Here is a 20,239-nt window from a genome sequence, read left to right on the forward strand (position 1 = left end):
TCAGTGTGCATACGCACACACACACGAGGTGGGGAGAGCTGAACACTTGAGAAGCCTTCAAACCATGACTTCAGCAGGAAATTAGTGGGAAGGGGAAGGGTGTGGTCTGACAGGCCCACAAACACACTTACTTCTAGGAAAACCTCCGAGCTTGGGCAAGAAGCACTTTTACCCTCCAAAACTGCTTCTTCTTTTAAAAGCATTTCTTTCTTTCCTTTCTTTAAAAAAATGCTTTAAGCACCAACTCTTTAAATACAGCTGGCCCTATCATTAGGTAGAAGCCTAAGGCAGCTAAATTTTGGATGCACGAAAGAGGAGGATATAGTCGTTTAATGTATTATTGTGTTTTTACAGCCAGGGAAAAAGGAATAGGTGCACTGGGGATTTTCTCCCAAAATAACTTGTCCAATTCCTAGGTACCTTGACAGGGAGGGGGGTGGAAGGCTTTGCTAGCTAGTCAGGCTGCAAAATGTCTTAGGCCCTGGTTATAACAAAGCCATGTTAAGTAGCATTAACTCACGCGGCAATTTCAAAGCAGTGATCGGGAAGGAAGGCATTTAAATCAAGGGGTTGCCTTTGATGTTGGTCCTACTCTAAAGTAGACCTATGGAAAATACTGGAACATGACTAACTGGACACGATTTGAATAACGGGCCTAAACTGAGAAGAATGAAGCTGGATGCAACCCAAGATTCATACACCTGTTTTTCTCCTCCAAATAAGAGATTGCCTAATCCAGGCTTCTTCAACCTCGGCCCTCCAGATGTTTTTGGCCTACAACTCCCATGATCCCTAGCTAGCAGGACCAGTGGTCAGGGATGCTGGGAATTGTAGTCTCAAAACATTTGGAGGGCTGAGATTGAGGAAGTCTGGCCTAGTAGGCAGTAGCTAACATCAGTTCAAACAACCTAAAAACAACAATAAAAAAACCAATTACAGTGGTACCTCGCAAGACGAATGCCTCGCAAGATAAAAAACTCACTAGACGAAAGGGTTTTTTGTTTTTTGAGCTGCTTTGCAAGACGATTTTCCCTATGGGCTTGCTTCGCAAGACGGAAACGTCTTGCAAGTTTGTTTCCTTTTTCTTAACACCGTTAATACAGTTGCGACTTGACTTCGAGGAGCAACTCATAGAACACGGTGTGGTAGCCTTTTTTGAGGTTTTTAAAGACTTTGGTGATTTTTGAAGCTTTTCCAAAACTTTCCCGACACCGTGCTTCGCATGACGAAAAAAATCACAAGACGACAAAACTCGCGGAACGAATTAATTTCGTCTTGCGAGGCACCACTGTAATAGTCACATCAAATACAGGGGGAGGGGGGAAATCGACAGCAGTTATAAAACACCAAGGAAGGAAGGAACATACAATAAAAATAAAAATCTAAACAACAGAAAAATCAAGAGTTTTCAAGCAGTAACAGCTATGCCCTCAATTCACAGTTGGGGGCAGTAGTGTTTCTGAATACGAGTTGCGGGGAACCACAGGAGCGGGTGAGGGCTTTGGTGCTTGAATCCTGCCTACTGGTTTCCCACAGGCACCTGTGAGAACAGGATGGTGGACTAGGTAGGCCATTGGCCTGATCCAGCGGGTACTTTTTTTTTGCGTTTATTGCGACTTCATGATGTTTTATGCTCATGATGGTTTGGGGGCTGTCCTACGTAATCCCGCTTTCAATGAAAAGGTTTTAGGGCAGACACAATGCTTGGTTTTCCAGCCTGTCCCTTATCTCCCTTCTGAAATCCTGTCACGGTTTATACCACAGATGACCTCGACCCCTCAGGCCCCCACCCCACTGTGATGGTGCCTCTGTGATGGTGGAAGGGTGCCCTTGCAGACATCAACAATTCAGCAATGTTTGGGAAGCCTCACGGAACAGCTGGCAAAGCAGAATGTTGTGGGGATGGTCTAGTATAAACCAACATGGGACACGGGTGGTGCTGTGGTCTAAACCACTGAGCCTCTTGGGCTTGCTGATCGGAAGGTTGGCGGTTCAAATCCCCGCGACGGCGCGAGCTCCCATTGCTCTGTCCCAGCTCCTGCCAACCTAGCGGTTTGAAAGCATGCCAGCACAAGTAGATAAATAGGTACCGCTGTGGCGGGAAGGTAAACAGCGTTTCCGTGCACTCTGGTTTCCGTCACAGTGTTCCATTGCGCCAGAAGCAGTTTAGTCCTGCTGGCCCCATGACCCAGAAAGCTGTCTGTGGACAAACACCGGCTCCCTCGGCCTGAAAGCGAGATGAACGCCGCAGCCTTTAACTGGAATTAACCGTCCAGGGGTCCTTTAACTTCTTTTTTTACCTTTATAAACCCACAATTATTGCATTGTTAACATGTTACAGAACACACCTGCAAAAAAGCACTTGGCTGGAAGGGCCCCGTCGCATAGCAGTAGGGAAAGAAACAAATGGCAGCAGGGGCGAGAGCGGCAATGAGGGCAAGCCTGCTGAGGATACACCAACTGCTGCCCAAGGTGGTCTTGCAGTGATCTCTGATCCACTGACTGGCATTAGCTTCCTGGGATCTGTGAGCTGCAGTTCTTGATGGGGAAACTCCCTAAAGCGTGCTTTCAGCAACCCCCCCCCCAGGAAGTCATATGTACATGCAAGTATTCCTTTGCATGGGGGTGGCCAACTCCCAAAAGACTGCGATCTACTTACAGAATTAAAAACTGGCTGTTAAGTTGTGGGTAAACATATCAGACGACACAGCGATTCTTCAAACAGCTCTTGTTTATTCACAGGCCCAGAACAGAACTGGGCTGAAGAGGTTCAGCCAACCTGCTTATATAGAGCTCAACTACAAAGCAACAGTAACAACTTTCTGTAACTATCCAATCACTGAACGTCACTTTCAATTCCTCATTTGCATATGTGGACCTGAGTGAAAACTATCTACAGTATCCCCCTGCTGGCCCAGGGTGAGAACTTCAGTACATAACACTGGCAGTGAGCTTTTTTTAGAGAAGAGAAAAGCCCCGTTTTTAAGGGTTTTTTTGGGGGGAAGGGGATCAGGAACTCACCAACAGATCGCTGGGGAAGCAAACACCCTCACTGAGTAAACTCCGTCTTCCATTCTGCAGATCGACAATGGAGGGCGGGGAGAGGGGGCGGGGCCAGATTCTATTTTTAAAACGCTGAGGAAAGGGACCCAGCGATCGACCGCCATCTACCAAAACCTCACAGAGATCTACCAGTGGATCGCAATCGACCTGTTGGACATCCCTGCTTTGCATTAATTCAAGCCTGCAACGCAATAGGCTCTTTGTGTCTGCAGACACTGTGCACCCACAAAGGATTTAAAAAAACAAACAAACAAGACCTCTGGGTCACCTAACGTCATGTCAGGTGATTGACAGGCAGGTGTTCCCGCCCACCTGTCAGAATGGCCCATGAGGGGCAAGGGATGGGGGAGCAGTCAAAACGGCTCACCAGCTGGAAAAGGTTTTAGGCAACATTGGCACCGATCATAGTGACTGTCTTTAAACCAATTTTATTAGAAGTTGCCATATGGGCTTTGGCATATGGCGATTAATGGATTCAAGAAATACAGTGCTACCTCGGGTTACAGACGCTTCAGGTTACAGACTCCACTAACCCAGAAATAGTACCTCGGGTGAAGAACTTTGCTTCAGGATGAGAAAAGAAATCGTGCGGCGGCGGCGCAGTGGCAGTGGGAGGCCCCATTAGCTAAAGTGGTGCTTCAGGTTAAGAACAGTTTCAGGTTAAGAACAGACCTCCAGAACGAATTAAGTTCTTAACCCAAGGTACCACTGTAATAAACTGTGTAAAGAGAAGCAGCTAATACTTCTGGGATTGTCATCAGCCTGGGAGTCCCATTCCAGCCCACTCGTCACATGCCTGCCTGCTCACCCTCTGGCCATGGGGAAATCTTACGGCACAACTAATGTATAGTTAGCGATAGCAATTTGTTCTTCTCCAAGGCTGCTGGAATCCACTGCTCCCTGAGGGCAAAGCAGTGGCAGAAAGGGTTGCAACAGGGTCCTCTGGCTGACTGCAGCAGAACTGGTTCCTGAAGCGGTGAACCGGACGCGTCACACCAAACAGAAGCTCTTTTGCGGGCAATCTGCGAACTTTCTGTTTTGGGCAAGGGCCACAGCTGAGTGGTACATCATCTGCTTTGCATGGAGAAGGTCCCATGTTCAAACCCTGGCACCTCCAGGTAGTGCTGGGAGAGATCCCCACTTGGACAGTCACTGCCGGTCAGTGCAGACAATACCAATGGTCTGACTCAGTATAAGGCAGCTTCCTGAATCTGCAAAATAGGGCAGGATGTAAATCTCAATTAATGAATATTACACAGGAAGAGACAGACGTGCTGCTCTTTTCCTGCATTTGAATACGTTTCTGGGCCAAAATGCACATGTAAAGATTAACCATAAGCTTGCTGATGACACAGCCAGCCTACATTTATAATAAATAAATGTTATGATTTTGGATTCTAAAATAGTTACAGACCTGTCAAAACAACGTATTATGGTCCATACTTAATGCAATTACTTTGGCAAGCTAATGGCAAGAATATACTATCCTCCACAAAGTCCTGTGGTTAGGGGATGCATATTTCCAGGGCTACATATTAAGCATATTTGCATAACTTAACTCTTGCTTTTCATGGGGAAAGGAAAATACTGCACAGTACTGAAGCTCTCTTTGTACTCAGCTGTTGCGTCCACTTGCTGTACTCAGCTGTTGAGTTCACCAGTGTCAGAGCTCACCAATATGGTGCCCATGGGTACCACGGTGCCCTTGAGGTCTTCTCCCGGTGCCCACAAAGCCTGTGAGCCCCCCCCAACCCCACTTTTGTGATGTGGGTGGTTAGCTGCCTTGAAAAATGCATGGAGCTGAATGAGGACATTGGAAGAGACACTCTTCCCCACTTCCTCTTTTTAGCTCTATGTACTTTGGGACGCGGGTGGCGCTGTGGGTTAAACCGCAGAGCCTAGAACTTGCCGATCAGAAGGTTGGCGGTTCGAATCCCCACGATGGGGTGAGCTCCCGTTGCTTGGTCCCTGCTCCTGCCAACCTAGCAGTTCAAAAGCACGTCAAAGTGCATGTAGATAAATAGGTACCGCTCCGGCGGGAAGGTAAACGGCGTTTCTGTGCGCTGCTCTGGTTTGCCAGAAGCGGCTTGGTCATGCTGGCCACATGACCCGGAAGCTGTACGCCAGCTCCCTCGGCTGATAAAGCGAGATGAGCACCGCAACCCCAGAGTTGGTCATGACTGGACCTAATGGTCAGGGGTCCCTTTACCTTACTTTTCAAAACAAAGATTAATTCTACTGAATTTGGCTGCTGCCCAGTTCCCACAGCTCTTGTTCAAAAATCCAAGTGTGCCGAGGGGCTTAAAAAATTTGGCCACACCTGACCTTTGACTTATTCTTCCCCAACCTGGAGCTCTTCAGATTATTTGGACCAACTATGGGCAGCACAGATGATGACTGATTAATTCTAAAACCTCTGGAAGACACTAGACTGGAAAAGGCTGACTACCCAGTTTGAAACTTAAATCTCCGCAACCTTAAGGGATGAAAGCTTGCAGGTGTGTTTTTTTAATGAAAGCTGAGATTATCACAGTTCTGTATTCAATCCGCTCTGGCCAGTGGGACCACAGAACTGACGCAGCTGTCCTTACGAAAGCTGCACCAAATACATGCATTGAAGTGTCACTAAAGATAAGAATGTAAGGACATAAGAGGTGAAAGGCTCAACTAGTCCATCATCCTGTTCTCACAGCAGCCAGCCATATGGGAAACCTGATAGCAAAACCCTAGCGCAGTGGCGCTCTCCTATTTGTGATTCAGAGTTCTACCTAAAGCTACACTCCTGCATCTAGTTACTTATTCCGAAAATGTTTGTGTCTCCCCTTGCCTAAATGTTCAAGGCAGCTAACAAAGTAGAAACATGCATGTTTCCCTTGGAGTCTGCCCAAGTGAATGAAGTGCAACTTACTTCTGAGTAAACATGCGCAGGATTGTGCTCTCAGCCTCGCAGAGGTTGACTCAGTTTGTTGCACATACCTCCAAGCTGACTCACAAGGTTACAATATACCTGTATATGTAAAGGTAAAGGTACCCCTGACCGTTCGGTCCAGTCGTGGATGACTCTGGGGTTGCGGTGCTCATCTCGCTAAATAGGCCAAGGGAGCCAGCGTTTGTCCGCAGACAGCTTCTGGGTCATGTGGCCAGCAGGACTAAGCTGCTTCTGGCAAACCAGAGCAGCGCACGGAAATGCCGTTTACCTTCCTGCTGGAGTGGTACCTATTTATCTACTTGCACTTTGACGTGCTTTCGAACTGCTAGGTGGGCAGGAGCAGGGACTGAACAATGGGAGCTCACCCCGTTGCGGGGATTCGAACCGCCGACCTTCTGATCAGCAAGCCCAAGGCTCAGTGGTTTAGACCACAGCGCCACCCGCATCCCTACCTGTATATGTAAACTCTCTCAAAATGCCTACTGTGTTCCATTAAATCAGAGCTCAAAAATCTTTTGTCTCATACTAAGCTCCTCACAAATTAGGTCAGTTAGCAGTGGAGGCTGGTCCATATGGGCAGATGGGGGCACTGCCCCACTGACCTCAATCTGTCTCCATCCAGTACTTGCCAGGCTGCTTTCTTACAATCAGTCCAGTTTACCAGCTTCCTCCTCAAGTCTGAATTTTGCGCTTGTAGAATGCAGCAGGAAGCAGAATGAGGATAAACCTAGAATAAGTTGGCTCCACCTACTGTTGGCCTCCGGCCCTGTCTTCTGCTCTACCAGGCCCAACTGTGCTTGCTATAATAAACCATAAAAATCACACATCTGCACACTAACAATGCAATCCTATACTCCCCCTCCCCCACTCAGAATCAGGTGTCACTGATGTAAATGGGACTTTCCACCTAAGTAAATGGGGCTTTTCCGCCTAAGTGTCCAGCATTGCATCTTAAGTTCAGCTACTGGAGTTGCACTTTGGAACAGCTGCTGAATCAAAAGATGAGGAACTATCAGGAACGCAGTCTTCAAAGTTTGTTTAGTTCAAAGCAGAAATTAAAAGCTTAACGCTGAGCTCCTTTTTTCCCATAGCTGAACAAAGAAATAAGAGTGTTTCACTTTCTGTTTGAGGTAGCCCAGGCATCAGTGAGTAAGTTCAGGGTCTCTCTTTCATTTTATTTAATGGATCCCACTGTTGCAAAAAACCAAGCCAACCCCGATTTCTCGATTGCAAAAGACACTTGCAGTCTGTTTCACTGGTACAGTGGTACCTCGAGTTACAGACACTTCAGGTTACAGACGCTTCAAGTTACAGACTCCGCTAACCCAGAAATAGTACCTCGGGTTAAGAACTTTGCTTCAGGCAGCCCTGTTCAGGGAAGTTTTTAATGTGTGATATTTTAGTGTATTTTTGGTTTCTATGGAAGCAGCCCAGAGTGGCTGGGGAAACCCAGCCAGATGGGCGGGGTACAAATAATAAATTATTATTATTATTATTAATTATTATTATTATTATTATTATTATTATTATTATTATTCAGGATGAGAATAGAAATCGCGTGACGGCGGCGCAGCAGCAGCAGCAGCAGGAGGCCCCATTAGCTAAAGTGGTGCTTCAGGTTAGGAACAGTTTCAGGTTAAGAACAGACCTCCGGAACGAATTAAGTACGTAACCAGAGGTACCACTGTAGTTTTTAAAAGTTCCCCTTTCCCCAATTCCAGTTTAATGCTGGGGAGAGGGGGGAGCAAGTACAAACCTGTGCTGGGTGTGGTCCAGCAAACATACCTAGATACGGAACGAGTTGAACTTTTGAAGGATGAACCAGCAGAGACAGCTTGGTATGTCCAAGAGTTACGGAGTAGTACTGAAAGCCTACACACAAGTCTCAAACACAAAATCAAATTTGTAGCTAGCTCCAATCCCCTGAAATTCCAAAGTGCATAAAACATCAAAATCAAAGCCAGGAATCCCCAAACTGTGTGCCATGCTCATCTGCCGGACAAATTTGCAGTGCCACCCTATACTTGGAAACAAGCCCTATTGAGTTCAATGGGATTTACTCCCAAGTAACAGAGTACAGGATTGCAGCCTAAGCTTCACCGATTAAGTGGGACTTAATTCTGAGTAAGCATGCATAGGATTGTGCTGCTCAAGTTGCTATCCTACGCAGAATTAGGCTGTGATCCTAGAGGTAAGGTAAAAGGTAAAGGCCCCCTGGACAGTGAAGTCCAGTCAAAGGCGACTATGGGGTTGCAGCGCTCATCTTGCTTTTCAGGCCGAGGGAGCTGGCGTTTGTCCACAGACAGCTTTATGGGTCATGTGGCCAGCATGACTAAACCGCTTCTGGCACAACAGAACACCGGGACGGAAACCAGAGTGCATGGAAACGCCGTTTACCTTTCCACCACAGTGGTACCTATTTATCTACTTGCACTGGTGTGCTTTCTAACTGTTAGGTTGGCAGGAGCTGGGACAGAGCAACGGGATTCCACTCTGTCATGGGGATTCGAACTGACGACCTGCTGATCGGCAAACCTAAGAGGCTCAGTGGTTTAGACTACAGCGCCAACCGCGTCCTTTTTACATGATGCTACATCACTTACTTGCAAGCACAAGCACATCTAGGATTACAGTGAAGCACACGCAAGTCCATTGCTTTAAACAGTCTTTTGCTTACAGGGTTGTGTGTTGAGTCCCCTGCTCTATGCTCTCTATACGTATGACTGTACAGCCATCTATTCCAGCAACAAAATCATCAAGTTTGCTGATGACACTACGGTGGTAGGGCTCATTTCAGGAGGGGATGAGTCCGCCTATCGGGACGAGGTGGAGCAGCTCTGTGTTTGGTGTGGAGAGAACAATCTGGCTCTTAATACGGCTAAGACCAAGGAATTGGTGGTGGATTACAGGAAAAAAAAGGCGGACATTCAGCCCTTGTATATCAACGGGGAACGGGTGGAGAGGGTGGCGGAATTCAGGTTTTTGGGAGTAACTATCGATCAGGGCATGACTTGGAGCGCAAATACCACTGCTCTGGTGAAGAAGGCCCAGCAGAGAATTTATTTCCTCAGACTTTTGAAGAAGAACAATCTGAGTGAGAGACTGCTGGTGTCCTTCTACCGAGGCTCCATAGAGAGCATTCTTACATACTGTATTTGTGCTTGGTTCTCCAGTTGTACAGCTAGGGAGAGGAAGGTGCTCCAGAAGGTCATAACCACAGCCCAAAGGATTATTGGTCATCCTCTCCCATCTTTGGAAGAACTGTACGGTTCCCGTTGTCTTAGGAAAGCAAACAACATCCTGCAGGATTCATCTCACCCGGGACACAGTCTGTTTGCACTACTGCCTTCTGGCAGGAGATATAGAAACATCAAGTCAAGGACAAATAGACTGAAAAACAGTTTCTATCCAAGAGCTGTGGCCTTTTTGAATGCTGTAACTCGATAGTGTGACCTGGGAGTTTGATGGGTGTTGGTGTGGGTGTGGCTGGAATGTGGTTTGTTTGGTTGTTGTTGTTGTTGTTGTTTTGCTTTTGTTGTTTTTAAGGGATGGCATCCAATTTCGTTGCACTTGTGCAATGTTGCACTTGTGTAATGACAATAAAGATTCTATTCTATTCTATTCTATTCTATTCTTATCTAACACTACAAACAATCGTGCTGTTGGACTTGAATATTAAGCAACATACTAGTAATCCCTTGGTATGTGGATACACACAAACAGACAACAGTGTCCAAATATTTAACGGCAAACCTCCAATAAATGTAAAGGTCTCATCAGGCAACAAGCAGAATTGTTAAATAAGTAGCTTTTGCATAAGAAGCCAAAGAGCTGGAAAGAGAAAAAGACTGCAGATCCTACAACCAACGCTAACATAAAAAGGAAATTGCAGGGAGTTAGGAGAGTTCCAAGACCTGGCAGGAAACCAAGAAATTCAAAGCAAAAGCCTGAAACTTCAGAGCTCACTCCCATGCCTAAATATAGCCTCTCCCATAGCATATGGCATGGCAAAAAATCATTTACAGTACATAGGGCTGCAGAGCCAGCTAATATTATTAGTGGTTCAGTCTGCATGTCAGCGTGAATAAATTAACAGGCCAGCCAAACCCAGAGTCCAAGCAGTGTTTGGGGAGTTTCAGTGGAATGACAATATTACAAAGATGCCCCCCCCAAATGAGAGCTTTATGACTCTCTCACACCCCCTCCCAATAGCATCTAGATCAGCCTTCAGTTTTCCCCTCCCTTCCTTATTTACATCCTGCCCTGGGGATGGCATAGCCGGTCATCTCCCTCTTCCAACATTTGCACCATGCGTTGCAAGCACTTAAACCAAGAGCCAAAAGGGCTTCGGGCCCCCCAATATTGGTTGGGAGTGGGCTGAGCCTCTCCCCCAATACCAAGGGGGCCACCATCCTGTTGCCGCCGGGCGAGCGCTCTTGCGCCAGGCAGGGGTGGGGCACACGAAGGGTGAAGCTCACCCCCGCTGCCATGCAAGCGCTCGTGGGCATGGGTGGGACAAGCCACGTGACACTGCTCCCCCCCAATGTGGGGGGCAAGTCAGCACCCCTGCTTTAAACAGTCGTGGCTTCCCCCCCAAGGATTCGGAGAGACGTCGTTTGTTAAGGGTGCTGAGAATTGTTAACAAGCGAGAGGCAATGGAGCGTCCCTCCAGGAGTGAAGTCAAACCGCTGCGCTAACAGCAGCAAAATGACCTCCCTGGGTGCAAGCCTGGGCAGTGTGCATGGGGGGCGTGGGCTGCCCAGACCACAAAACCGCCCCCCACCTCACTGATGTGGTCCAAAGGAAAACATAGCAAGACACTTGTCACTCACTTGACTGCAGGACCTGTATGATACTGCTTTAGGCCACAGTCGCAGCATACATCTAAAACATTATGATACCACTTTAAACAGTCACAGATTGGCCCAAAGAATCCTGGGAGGTGCTGGAAATTGTTAGAGGATCCCTATCTCCTCCCCTCAAAACTCCCAGAGTTCCCTGTGGAGAGGGATTGCTCTTTGAACTACTCAGAACCGTAGCTGTCAACTTTTCCATTTTCTTGCGAGGAATCCTATTTGGAATAAGGGAATTTCCCTTTAAAAAAGGGAAACGTTGACAGCTATGCTGAGAACTGTACCTCTCTGAGGGGGAATTGTACCTAACAAATCTCCGCACCCTTGAGAAACTACATGTCCCATAATTAAAAGGCAATAGGAATCTAAGAAATGCAGAATAAGTGATAAGAATGGAGGATTATCAGGGGGCTGATGGAAGTCCAAAAAGATTGTATAAGAAGGGAAGTTTTGTTGTATGAATGATAATTAATATGTAAAAATTAATTAAAAAAAATAAAAAATAAAGAGAAACTACATATCCCAGACTTCCTTGAGTGAAGGCATGGCTGTTTAAACTGGCATCGTAGTACTTTTAATGTGTAGTGCGGACAACAGTGAAGTGCAAATGGAGCCTGTGTCGCCACCTTATAAAACACAGCAGAGAGGACAGGCACAAAACTAGAATTTTGTCCCTGTCATCGGCTCTGACTCCACCTGCCCTTGGCTTGCATTTCCAGTCCCAATGGATCCCAGCCACTGTGGCAAGAAAGCCTCAGCAACAACTGCAAATAACCCTGAGAAAGCAACAGAACACATGTAGAACTCCCTTTGGATGTTGCCACAAGCTTTCTTTCCATTGAACACTTTGCCATCCCTTCCCTACCACAGATCCCTAACCCTGAGTACACTTTCCTCGGGATGCTGCGTACAAATGTAGCAAACAGGAAACCCACTTTCACAAACCACAACTGAGCTGCAGTCAACTAGAACTTGGCCACATTACCGCAACACCACCACCATTTTCTTCTTATCGTCTGCATCGGTACTGGAATTGTTTTTTGAAGTTTGGTCTGTTTGCTACCCTGGGCTCCTTTGGGAGGAAGGGCAGAATATCAATTTAATAATAAATTGCGTGCTTGTGTATGTATGAATGAAACAAAAGAAGAAACAAACATTATGTAGCAAAAATGAAGGGCAGGCTACATACAGGATAAGGGCTAGTACAGTGGTACCTTGGGTTACATACGCTTCAGGTTACAGACCCAGAAATAGTGCTTCAGGTTAAGAACTTTGCTTCAGGATAAGAACAGAAATCGTGCTCTGGCGGAGCAGCAGCAGCAGCAGGAGGCCCCATTAGCTAAAGTGGTGCTTCAGGTTAAGAACAGTTTCAGGTTAAGAACGGACCTCCAGAACAAATTAAGTACTTAACCCGAGGTACCACTGTACGTCCTAGATTGAAGATCAGTGAAGCAAGAGCTGGATTAAATGAAGTCAGGTAAACCCGATATAATCCCAGCTCAAACCTGAGCTATCTAAACTGCATTTTTAAATATACCGTACTTACGAGAAGAGCTGTAACTCAGTGGTAGAACATCTGCTTTAAACGCAGAAGGTGCCAGAACTGGGATGGACCGTTGCCTGAAACCCTGGAGGGCTGCTACCAGACAGTACAGACATTACTAAGCTAGATAGACCAATGGCCTCATTTGGTATGAGGCAGCTTTCTATATTCCTAAAAGGAAACAGCTATATAGACAGCCCTGTTCTCTTCCAACGTAGGGTAGAATTTTTTTTCTAAAGACATCACCTTGCCAACAAAGGTCCGTATATTAAAAGCTATGGTTTTCCCAGTCGTGATGTATGAAAGTGAGAGCTGGACCATAAAGAAGGCTGATTGCCAAAGAATTGATGCTTTTGAATTATGGTGCTGGAGGAGACTCTTGAGAGTCCCATGGACTGCAAGAAGATCAAACCTATCCATTCTGAAGGAAATCAGCCCTGAGTGCTCACTGGAAGGACAGATCCTGAAGCTGAGACTCCAATACTTTGGCCACCTCATGAGAAGACTCCCTGGAATAGACCCTGATGTTGGGAAAGATGGAGGTCACAAGGAGAAGGGGACGACAGAGGACGAGATGGTTGGACAGTGTTATTGAAGCTACCAGCATGAGTTTGACCAAACTGCGGGAGGCAGAGGAAGACAGGAGTGCCTGGCGTGCTCTGGTCCATGGGGTCATGAAGAGTCGGACACGACTAAATGACTAAACAACAACAAGGACTTTTTACACAGCTACCCCAGGCAGAAATTACTATATAGGCACGGCATTGATTTGCAGTGGTGAGAAATGGTTCCCCTGTTGGGTTTTTGCCTGTTCAACCATCTGTTATACAAACACTAAAACAAATTCTCTTGCATTTAACAATTGCTTTTTAAAAAAGAGACACTTATAGCTCTCCTCTTTAGCCACACTAGGCTCCTTTGGAAGGGCAGGATATGTAGATGATGAAACAAATAGACAAGAAACAACCCAACAAGCTTCCTATGGGTATTTACTGGTTTGGTATCGTAGCACAGGAATAAGCCACATGCTTCCAAACGGAAAAATAAGATCAACAAACTATTTTGATCCCCCAGCAAGTTTCAGAATCTGTACACAAACCACAAAGATAAGATGAAACCCACAAATATGGTGCATCTTGGTTACTAAAAGTTTTACAGTACTTCCAAAGCAGACAAATACTGCCTTTTTCAGAATTGCACATAGCTACTTGATTGTATGGCACATCCGAAGTCTACAGGTGAGCAGCTATGGATGGATGATTTACACAGACTCCCTCTCACCAAGTTACCCAATAGCTTTACATCATCAGGTGAAGTAGAAAATTAGTTTATGGAGTGTAACATTTACCCTTTTTCAACCGGTGTGCTATACTGCCCCACTGCAACCCCTCCAGGGGCTGCATTGCAAGCAATGGGTGCAGTCACCACTAGGGATCAGCAAATATGCAGATTTTAGCTTCTAATTTCTGAAATTCAGTTTCCCACATCAGTTTGATGATGCTATGGGAAAGCACGCCTTGGTTTAAGAATGCTTTAGTTGAAGAACGGACTTTGGGAACGGATTAAGTTCATAAACCAAGGTACCACTGTATATTTGTGTGTGTGTGTGTGTGTGTGTGTGTATGTATGTATATATATTAGGAAAGTGTGGATTATATATGTAAATAAATAATAAAATCCCCCCCATTTCCCAGAGTTCCCAGGGAAGAGGGATTGACAGTTAAAACATTCTTATAATTATAGCCCTGTGAGGGGAATATCAACTCTCAGCAGCCTCAACGAAAACTACAGATCCCAGGATTCTTTGGGGGGGAAGCCACGACAGTTTATAGTGGAATGGTGCTGCACTAATTGTACAGTGCAGATGGAGCCTCCGTTGCTCTAAACTAGTGGCTTAAAAAAAACAAAAACAGCACACATTTTGCCTCTAAGGAAAACTTTCAACATAAATGCACCTGCCACAGAACCCCTGCAGAGGCAGGTCAGACAAGGAACTGCCCAGTTCCATAAGACCACTAAGAACATGCCCTATAAATGCACCCAAAGCTCCTCTGAGTGGAGACCAACAATGTGGAGTGGGTAGTTTCCTAGGGATTTATTTTTCTGCAGGAAAAAAATAATACCCAAAATGTAAGCACATTAGTTAGAACAGAAGAAGAGATCTAGTGGATTATGCAAATGGCTAATCTAGTCCAGCATCGTGTTCTTACAGTGGAAAACCGGACACCTATGGGACGTTTGTAAGCATCACCTAAGGACAACAGTCTCTCCACTTATGACTCCCAGGAACTGGTATTCAGAGGCATACTGCCCGCAACAATGGAGGGAATATAGTGAACAGAGGCCAACTGCAAATAAATATTAGGCAAGCTTGGCTGTTCAAGGGTTTTTAAGCTTTGTACACTAAATGCAAGTAAAACAAACATGCTAAAATAATTCCCTAGGGTATCAGAAAACTTTCCAATGCAAACCAATATTGTTCCAGTGCAAATTACACTCATTTTCAAAAGAAAATCTTCCAACTCAAAATTTTCCAGGAAACCCACATTCCTGGTAAAGATTGAGAACAATGGGAAGGCTCTTTCAGAGAAACTTTTCCATCATTACTGATACTCTCACATAGGAACCCCTGATAAGTGCCCAAGGAAAACCTTAATAAATTTCCATGCAAAATTCAAGCCACTACCTTAGATGGCTCCAGCAGGAATGGATCAATGTGCTTTAAAAAGAAAAGAAAAAGAGAGGTACTGTTGGAAAGAGGAGAGAGAGAGAGGAATGATGCTTTGAGCAAAACATTAATTGGTACCAAACTAGCTAAAAAGGCAAGTCAACATTCAGGACAGAGGGGGCCAATAAGACTGTATGGAATTTCAAAAGCAATATAAACCCAATGTCAGCACCATAAAGCAAAGCACACCTCCTGAACAAATCAAATCACAAAATGTATTATTGACTATGATACTAAAGCCTGGGAGTTTTACTTTCGGAGTCTGTCCCTATATACGTTGACTCAAGAGTAAGTTCCATTATTATTGATTTCATTTATATTCTATCCTTTCCTCAAGATCAAGGCATCCGATTTGGTTCTCTCTTCATTTTAGCTGAAGAACCCTGTGTGATACGTCGAGAGATGGTAACTGGATAATAATCCCCTAATGAGCTTCATGGCCAAGTGTAGATTCAAACACAGATCTCCCCAACCTAAGTTCAAAACCCTGTCCGTTACACCATGCCAACTCAATGGCTCTTCCTCCCTATATGTGCACACAGGAGCCCACGTTTACAATGCAATCCTATATACTGTATTTTTCGCTCTATAAGACGCACCAGACCACAAGACGCACCTAGTTTTTGGAGGAGGAAAACAAGAAAAAAAAATATTCTGAATCTCAGCAGCCAGAACAACAAGAGGGATCGCTGCGCAGTGAAAGCAGCAATCCCTCTTGCTGTTCTGGCTTCTGGGATAGCTGCGCAGCCTGCATTCGCTCCATAAGACGCACACACATTTCCCCTTACTTTTTAGGAGGGAAAAAGTGAGTCGTATAGAGCAAAAAATACGGTAATTCTGCTCAAAGCACGTCCCGCTGATTTCAGTGTGGATCACTCCTCTGTCAGTGGGTATGGGATTGCAGCCTTAACAAGTACTCCTTCAAAGTTGCAATCCCTAACATACTTTAAGAACCAAAGTCCCACTGATCACAGTAAGACCTATTTCGCAGTAAATGTGGAAAGGATTGTAGAGCGTGTTCTCAACAGCACAATCACACACATGCCAACCTTGAAGTACGCTCCACTGAGTTCAGTGAAATGAAGAACACAAGAGCTGTTTTCACAACAGCCAGCCAGTTGCCAATGGGAAGCCCACAGACAGAATCCAAGCACAACAGTACTAGCCCCATTCATGTCCCCCAGAAACTGTGGCTCAAATGTACCACTGTCTCCAACCCTTGAGGTAGTAAACAGTCACTATGGCTGGTAACCACAGCTAACATTATCAACCATGTACCGTACTTTTCTGTGTATAAGATGAGGGGTTTTTCCCCTAAAACAATGTTAAAAATGTAGGGTTGTCTTGGCGGGAGATTGGTGGCTGCGGCAAGGGCTGCTGTCGATCGGCTGCCGCTGTGGCAATTGCGTGGGTGATTGGTGGCTGCTGGCAGCGAGCGGGCAAACGATTGTTGGCTTTGGTGACGCGTGTTATTGGCAGTGTCGTTCAGGCGGCTGAGCGGTTTCCCACGACCCTGGGCAATCAACAACTCAGGGCAACCCACCAAAATAAGCAATCTGCCCCCATTTTCTTAATGAGGAGTCCCAAAAATAGGGGGCGTCTTATCCACGGGGGCATGTTATACACAGAAAAATACGGTATTTGTCTAAGCCATCCAACACGGTGGTTATCACTACGTCTTGCACAAGCAAATTCCATAGTTACTGAAAGCCTTAGACCAATTCTCAGTCAAGCGCAACCTGAACCCTTCAGTGCCACCAATACCCCACTTTGAAATATTCTCTTAAAACTTCCCAGTTCTCCAGTTCAACGTTTAAAAAACAAAATTCACCTAAGCAAGGCGGGTGGGGAGGAAGGAGAGAAGCGCAGAAAACCAGAAGAAAGTGCTGTGCTAGAACCTGTATGATTTTTAACTGTATTGTCTCTTATTACTCTTATTACTTATGTTATATTTTTATAGTACAGGTATTGCAATTCGAACCCCATAGAATTCAAATGGTAAGGGTTCTCCTTAGCCACATTGCGAACCACCTAAATCAATCTTATGCACCACCGTTTGGATCAAGGCCTACAGCAGGAAACTGTTATTTCAAGTATTAAGAGTCATAGAAAGACATCTGAGAAACAACATTTTAATAGATGAAATAAATACTCCAGTACATGCAATATTTTTTTTTAAAAAAGACACTGAAAAATAATAATTAAAAAACCCAAATCACTTTCTTGTTAAGAGTGTAATATTCCCCCACCCCCTGTTTTAAAACACTCACAGTAGCTTCCCCCCCAGCTTGGAAATCACATCCAATCTCCACTCTTTTCCCACTCGACACAGCCAATGCACTTCTAACCTAACACTTGATTCAAAAGTAACCATACAGAAACCAACATAAAAACAAAACAAAAAGGTAGCTACATCCATCATTTAAAGTTCTGCTTCTTTCAGACTGTATGAAAACTGAGGTAACTTTTTTTTCCTTCCTGCACAACTGAACAGTAAAATTTAGAAGGGAAATTTTGGAAGACTAAAGAAAAAAGTTTTAAAAGCACACCCAGCGCAATTAAGGCCCTTTCTCTATCCCACCCAATCTCAATAAAACCTTAAAACTGTTATTACCACTCGCTTGTTTGTAGACCATGCATTCTATAAAAGATGCGAAACTGAATAAACTTTGATGGTTTCTCTCCTTTTTAACAATCCCTCACCCCAAATGATCAGCCACTCAATGCTGATTTGTTTCTACATAGGTTAAAAGGTAAATCTTTTTGCTGCCTCCCCCATTCAAAAAAATATTTTTTTAAAAAAAATCAAAAGACTGGGCTGATCTACACAAATTCTTTGGTATACATAAAACAAAGGGCCAGTTGAGGGGAGCCTAAGTACATTTGTGTTAGCAGTGACCAAGGTATACCTAAATTGAAAAGATTAATTCACAGAAATTGAGTTCGCTGGCGGTAGAGTCCGAGGCGAAGATCTTTCCCTCAGTGCCTGAGATAACAGATTGCAACCATCCGAGACGGCGCAAGCCGAGTTCCGCAACCGTTCCCTGTATTCAGTTGTTTTGGAGCTACTTTCGGGGTGTTGGGCTATATCCCTGAGGCATTGGGTAAGGAGCACACAAGCCGAGACGACACTCATTGCGCCCCCTAAAATGGCGGTCTGCACGGCTTTACCTTCCGGATTGATGGCGGCCGCTTTGCCCAAAAACTGAGGCTCAGTGGCAAAGCCCACCAGCGCGCAGACAGACTGCACCAAGGGCCCGCTGAACAAGACGCAGCGGTTCCGCGTCAGCTCGCTGGGCGAAGTCTTGACCTCCTTGACGCAGGCCAATAGGGCCGAGCCGCTGGTGCTCATGCACTTGACGCTCAGCTTGAACTGCTCCTTGGCAAACTTATCCTTGGATTTCTCACTGGCCAGGACACAGGCGTCCGTCAGGAATTTCAGATTCTTGGACATGTTCTGGGAAACCTCCAGCAGGAGCTGAGGGCTCATGTCAGCCAATGGGGTGGTCTTCAAGATCCCACAGCCGTGCTCCACCTCATGTTTGCACCGGGTCACCTTGTAGCGATCCACCAGGCCGGGCGATGCTGGCTGAGCCCCCGGGGTCTCCACCGCCGCCAGGTAAGCGGCGTGGGCAGAGCACTCCGTCAAGGAGACCACCAGGTCTCCCATCTCCACCAGGATGTCCCCCACCTCTGCGAAGCGTCCCATGTTCAGTTGGCTTTGGACGTCGTGAGTCAAGATGGAGAGGCCTTTTGTCCTGGCGATGATGGTGTCCCGGCACTTCTCGAAGGACTCCCCAAAGACGGACAGGCTATCCGTATTGACCGGCCGGCTCTCGCTGGACAACAGCAGCAAATCCGCCACCAGCTGCATCTTGCTCTTGCAGTGGTCGCAAATGGAGACGAGCTTCTTCCGCTGCAACGCACCGCTGCTTGGGGTGGACGCCTCGCTAGCGGACTTGCCAGAGCCGCCGCTAGCCATAGCGCCTGGGGGGCACACGCATGCCTCTTGGGACCCCACAGCTGCCGCCACCCCTCCCGCTCCTGATGCCTCCGGAGGAGACCCCACTCAGCCTGGCAGGATCTCTCTGCCTTTTCCGCACCATCATTCCATTAATCTCCGCAAGTAAAAGTAAAGTCTTTGCGGGCCAGAGGGAGAGGCGGGAGCCGGCCGGAGAGCAGCCCAATCCAAAGGGAGCCTGACGCTACTCCACTTTCACAGTGAACTAATGGGCTTGGAAGCAGGCGACAGGTTCCCCGACTCTTGGGAAGACTGGATCCTCAATTCCGCAACGGCATGATCAATTATCGTTCCCTTTCCTTCCCCATCTGCAGATGGGCCGATCTTTGGAGAGAAGCGTTATTAGCAAATAATCCAAATGGAGCTGCTGCAAAAATAATAATAGGAGCAATCATTTAAAATCTTTAAAAGTTTCCAGCTGAATAAATTACAGTGGCACGTTTAAATTCATGAGGAAAAGAGTTTGGGTGGGATGGTGTTGTTGTTTTTTTAAAAAAAGAAAATAAATGGGAAGAGGGGCTGAAATAGGCGACGATCCTGTTACCGTTTCACTCCTTTCCAATCCAAGCTGTCCCCGTGGCCCGGAAAGAGGCGAGCCAACGCCATAGGCTCCTTTAACAGCTCCCGAGAAGGCAGGCAGGCATCTCTTCCTCTCCCCGTTGCTATCAGGAAGAACACCAGAGGGTGTGGCCCGGCGGAGCTGTGGCCGGGGGAACTGGCCGCGCGCAGGAGGAGGAGGAGGAGGGTTGCCGCTTTGATTTGCTAGGCTGGCCCCGAAGTGTTTCGTGCGCACCTCACCTCCGGTGCAAAAGAGGACACGGCAGATCGTGGAAGGCGAGGCGAGGAGGGCGGGCGGAAAGCATCGATTTCCTCTCCCCCAACACCACCCGGATCCAGCCGCTGGTGGAGAGGGAAGGCAGGAAGGAGGGAGGGAGGGAGGAACCCTCAAGCTTAGCTTGCCGCTTTTGCTTTTCTTTTTCGCCACCTCTCTCCTCTCCCGCTTGGCGCTCCGATCACGACGCCCAGCGTCCCCGGGAAAAGCAGCGGCGCCGGCCCTCCAGGGGCGTGGGCGCACCCGATCTCCGCTCGACGGGGAACTTCA

At 46.5% G+C, this 20,239-nt stretch overlaps 1 protein-coding gene across 2 annotated transcripts; it reads right to left on the reverse strand.

Moving 5' to 3' along the window:
• Nucleotides 1-17,232: 17,232 nt before the first annotated feature.
• TLNRD1 (talin rod domain containing 1) lies at nucleotides 17,233-19,820 on the reverse strand. 2 transcript variants are annotated; one of them, XM_028706388.2, is made up of 2 exons: nucleotides 19,682-19,820; nucleotides 17,233-19,504 (listed from the first exon to the last, which is right to left on the reverse strand). In XM_028706388.2, the coding sequence occupies exon 2, from the start codon at nucleotides 19,096-19,098 to the stop codon at nucleotides 18,040-18,042; it is 1,059 nt and encodes a 352-aa protein (XP_028562221.1). In that variant the 5' UTR covers nucleotides 19,099-19,504; nucleotides 19,682-19,820; the 3' UTR covers nucleotides 17,233-18,039. The 2 variants fall into 2 exon arrangements, with proteins under 2 accessions (XP_028562221.1, XP_028562222.1); XM_028706389.2 differs by having other exon boundaries at nucleotides 17,233-19,461; nucleotides 19,682-19,767.
• Between the last annotated feature and the right edge of the window lie 419 nt (nucleotides 19,821-20,239).

Source organism: Podarcis muralis, chromosome 14, assembly GCF_964188315.1.
Source record: "Podarcis muralis chromosome 14, rPodMur119.hap1.1, whole genome shotgun sequence".
NCBI classification, from domain to species: domain Eukaryota; kingdom Metazoa; phylum Chordata; class Lepidosauria; order Squamata; family Lacertidae; genus Podarcis; species Podarcis muralis.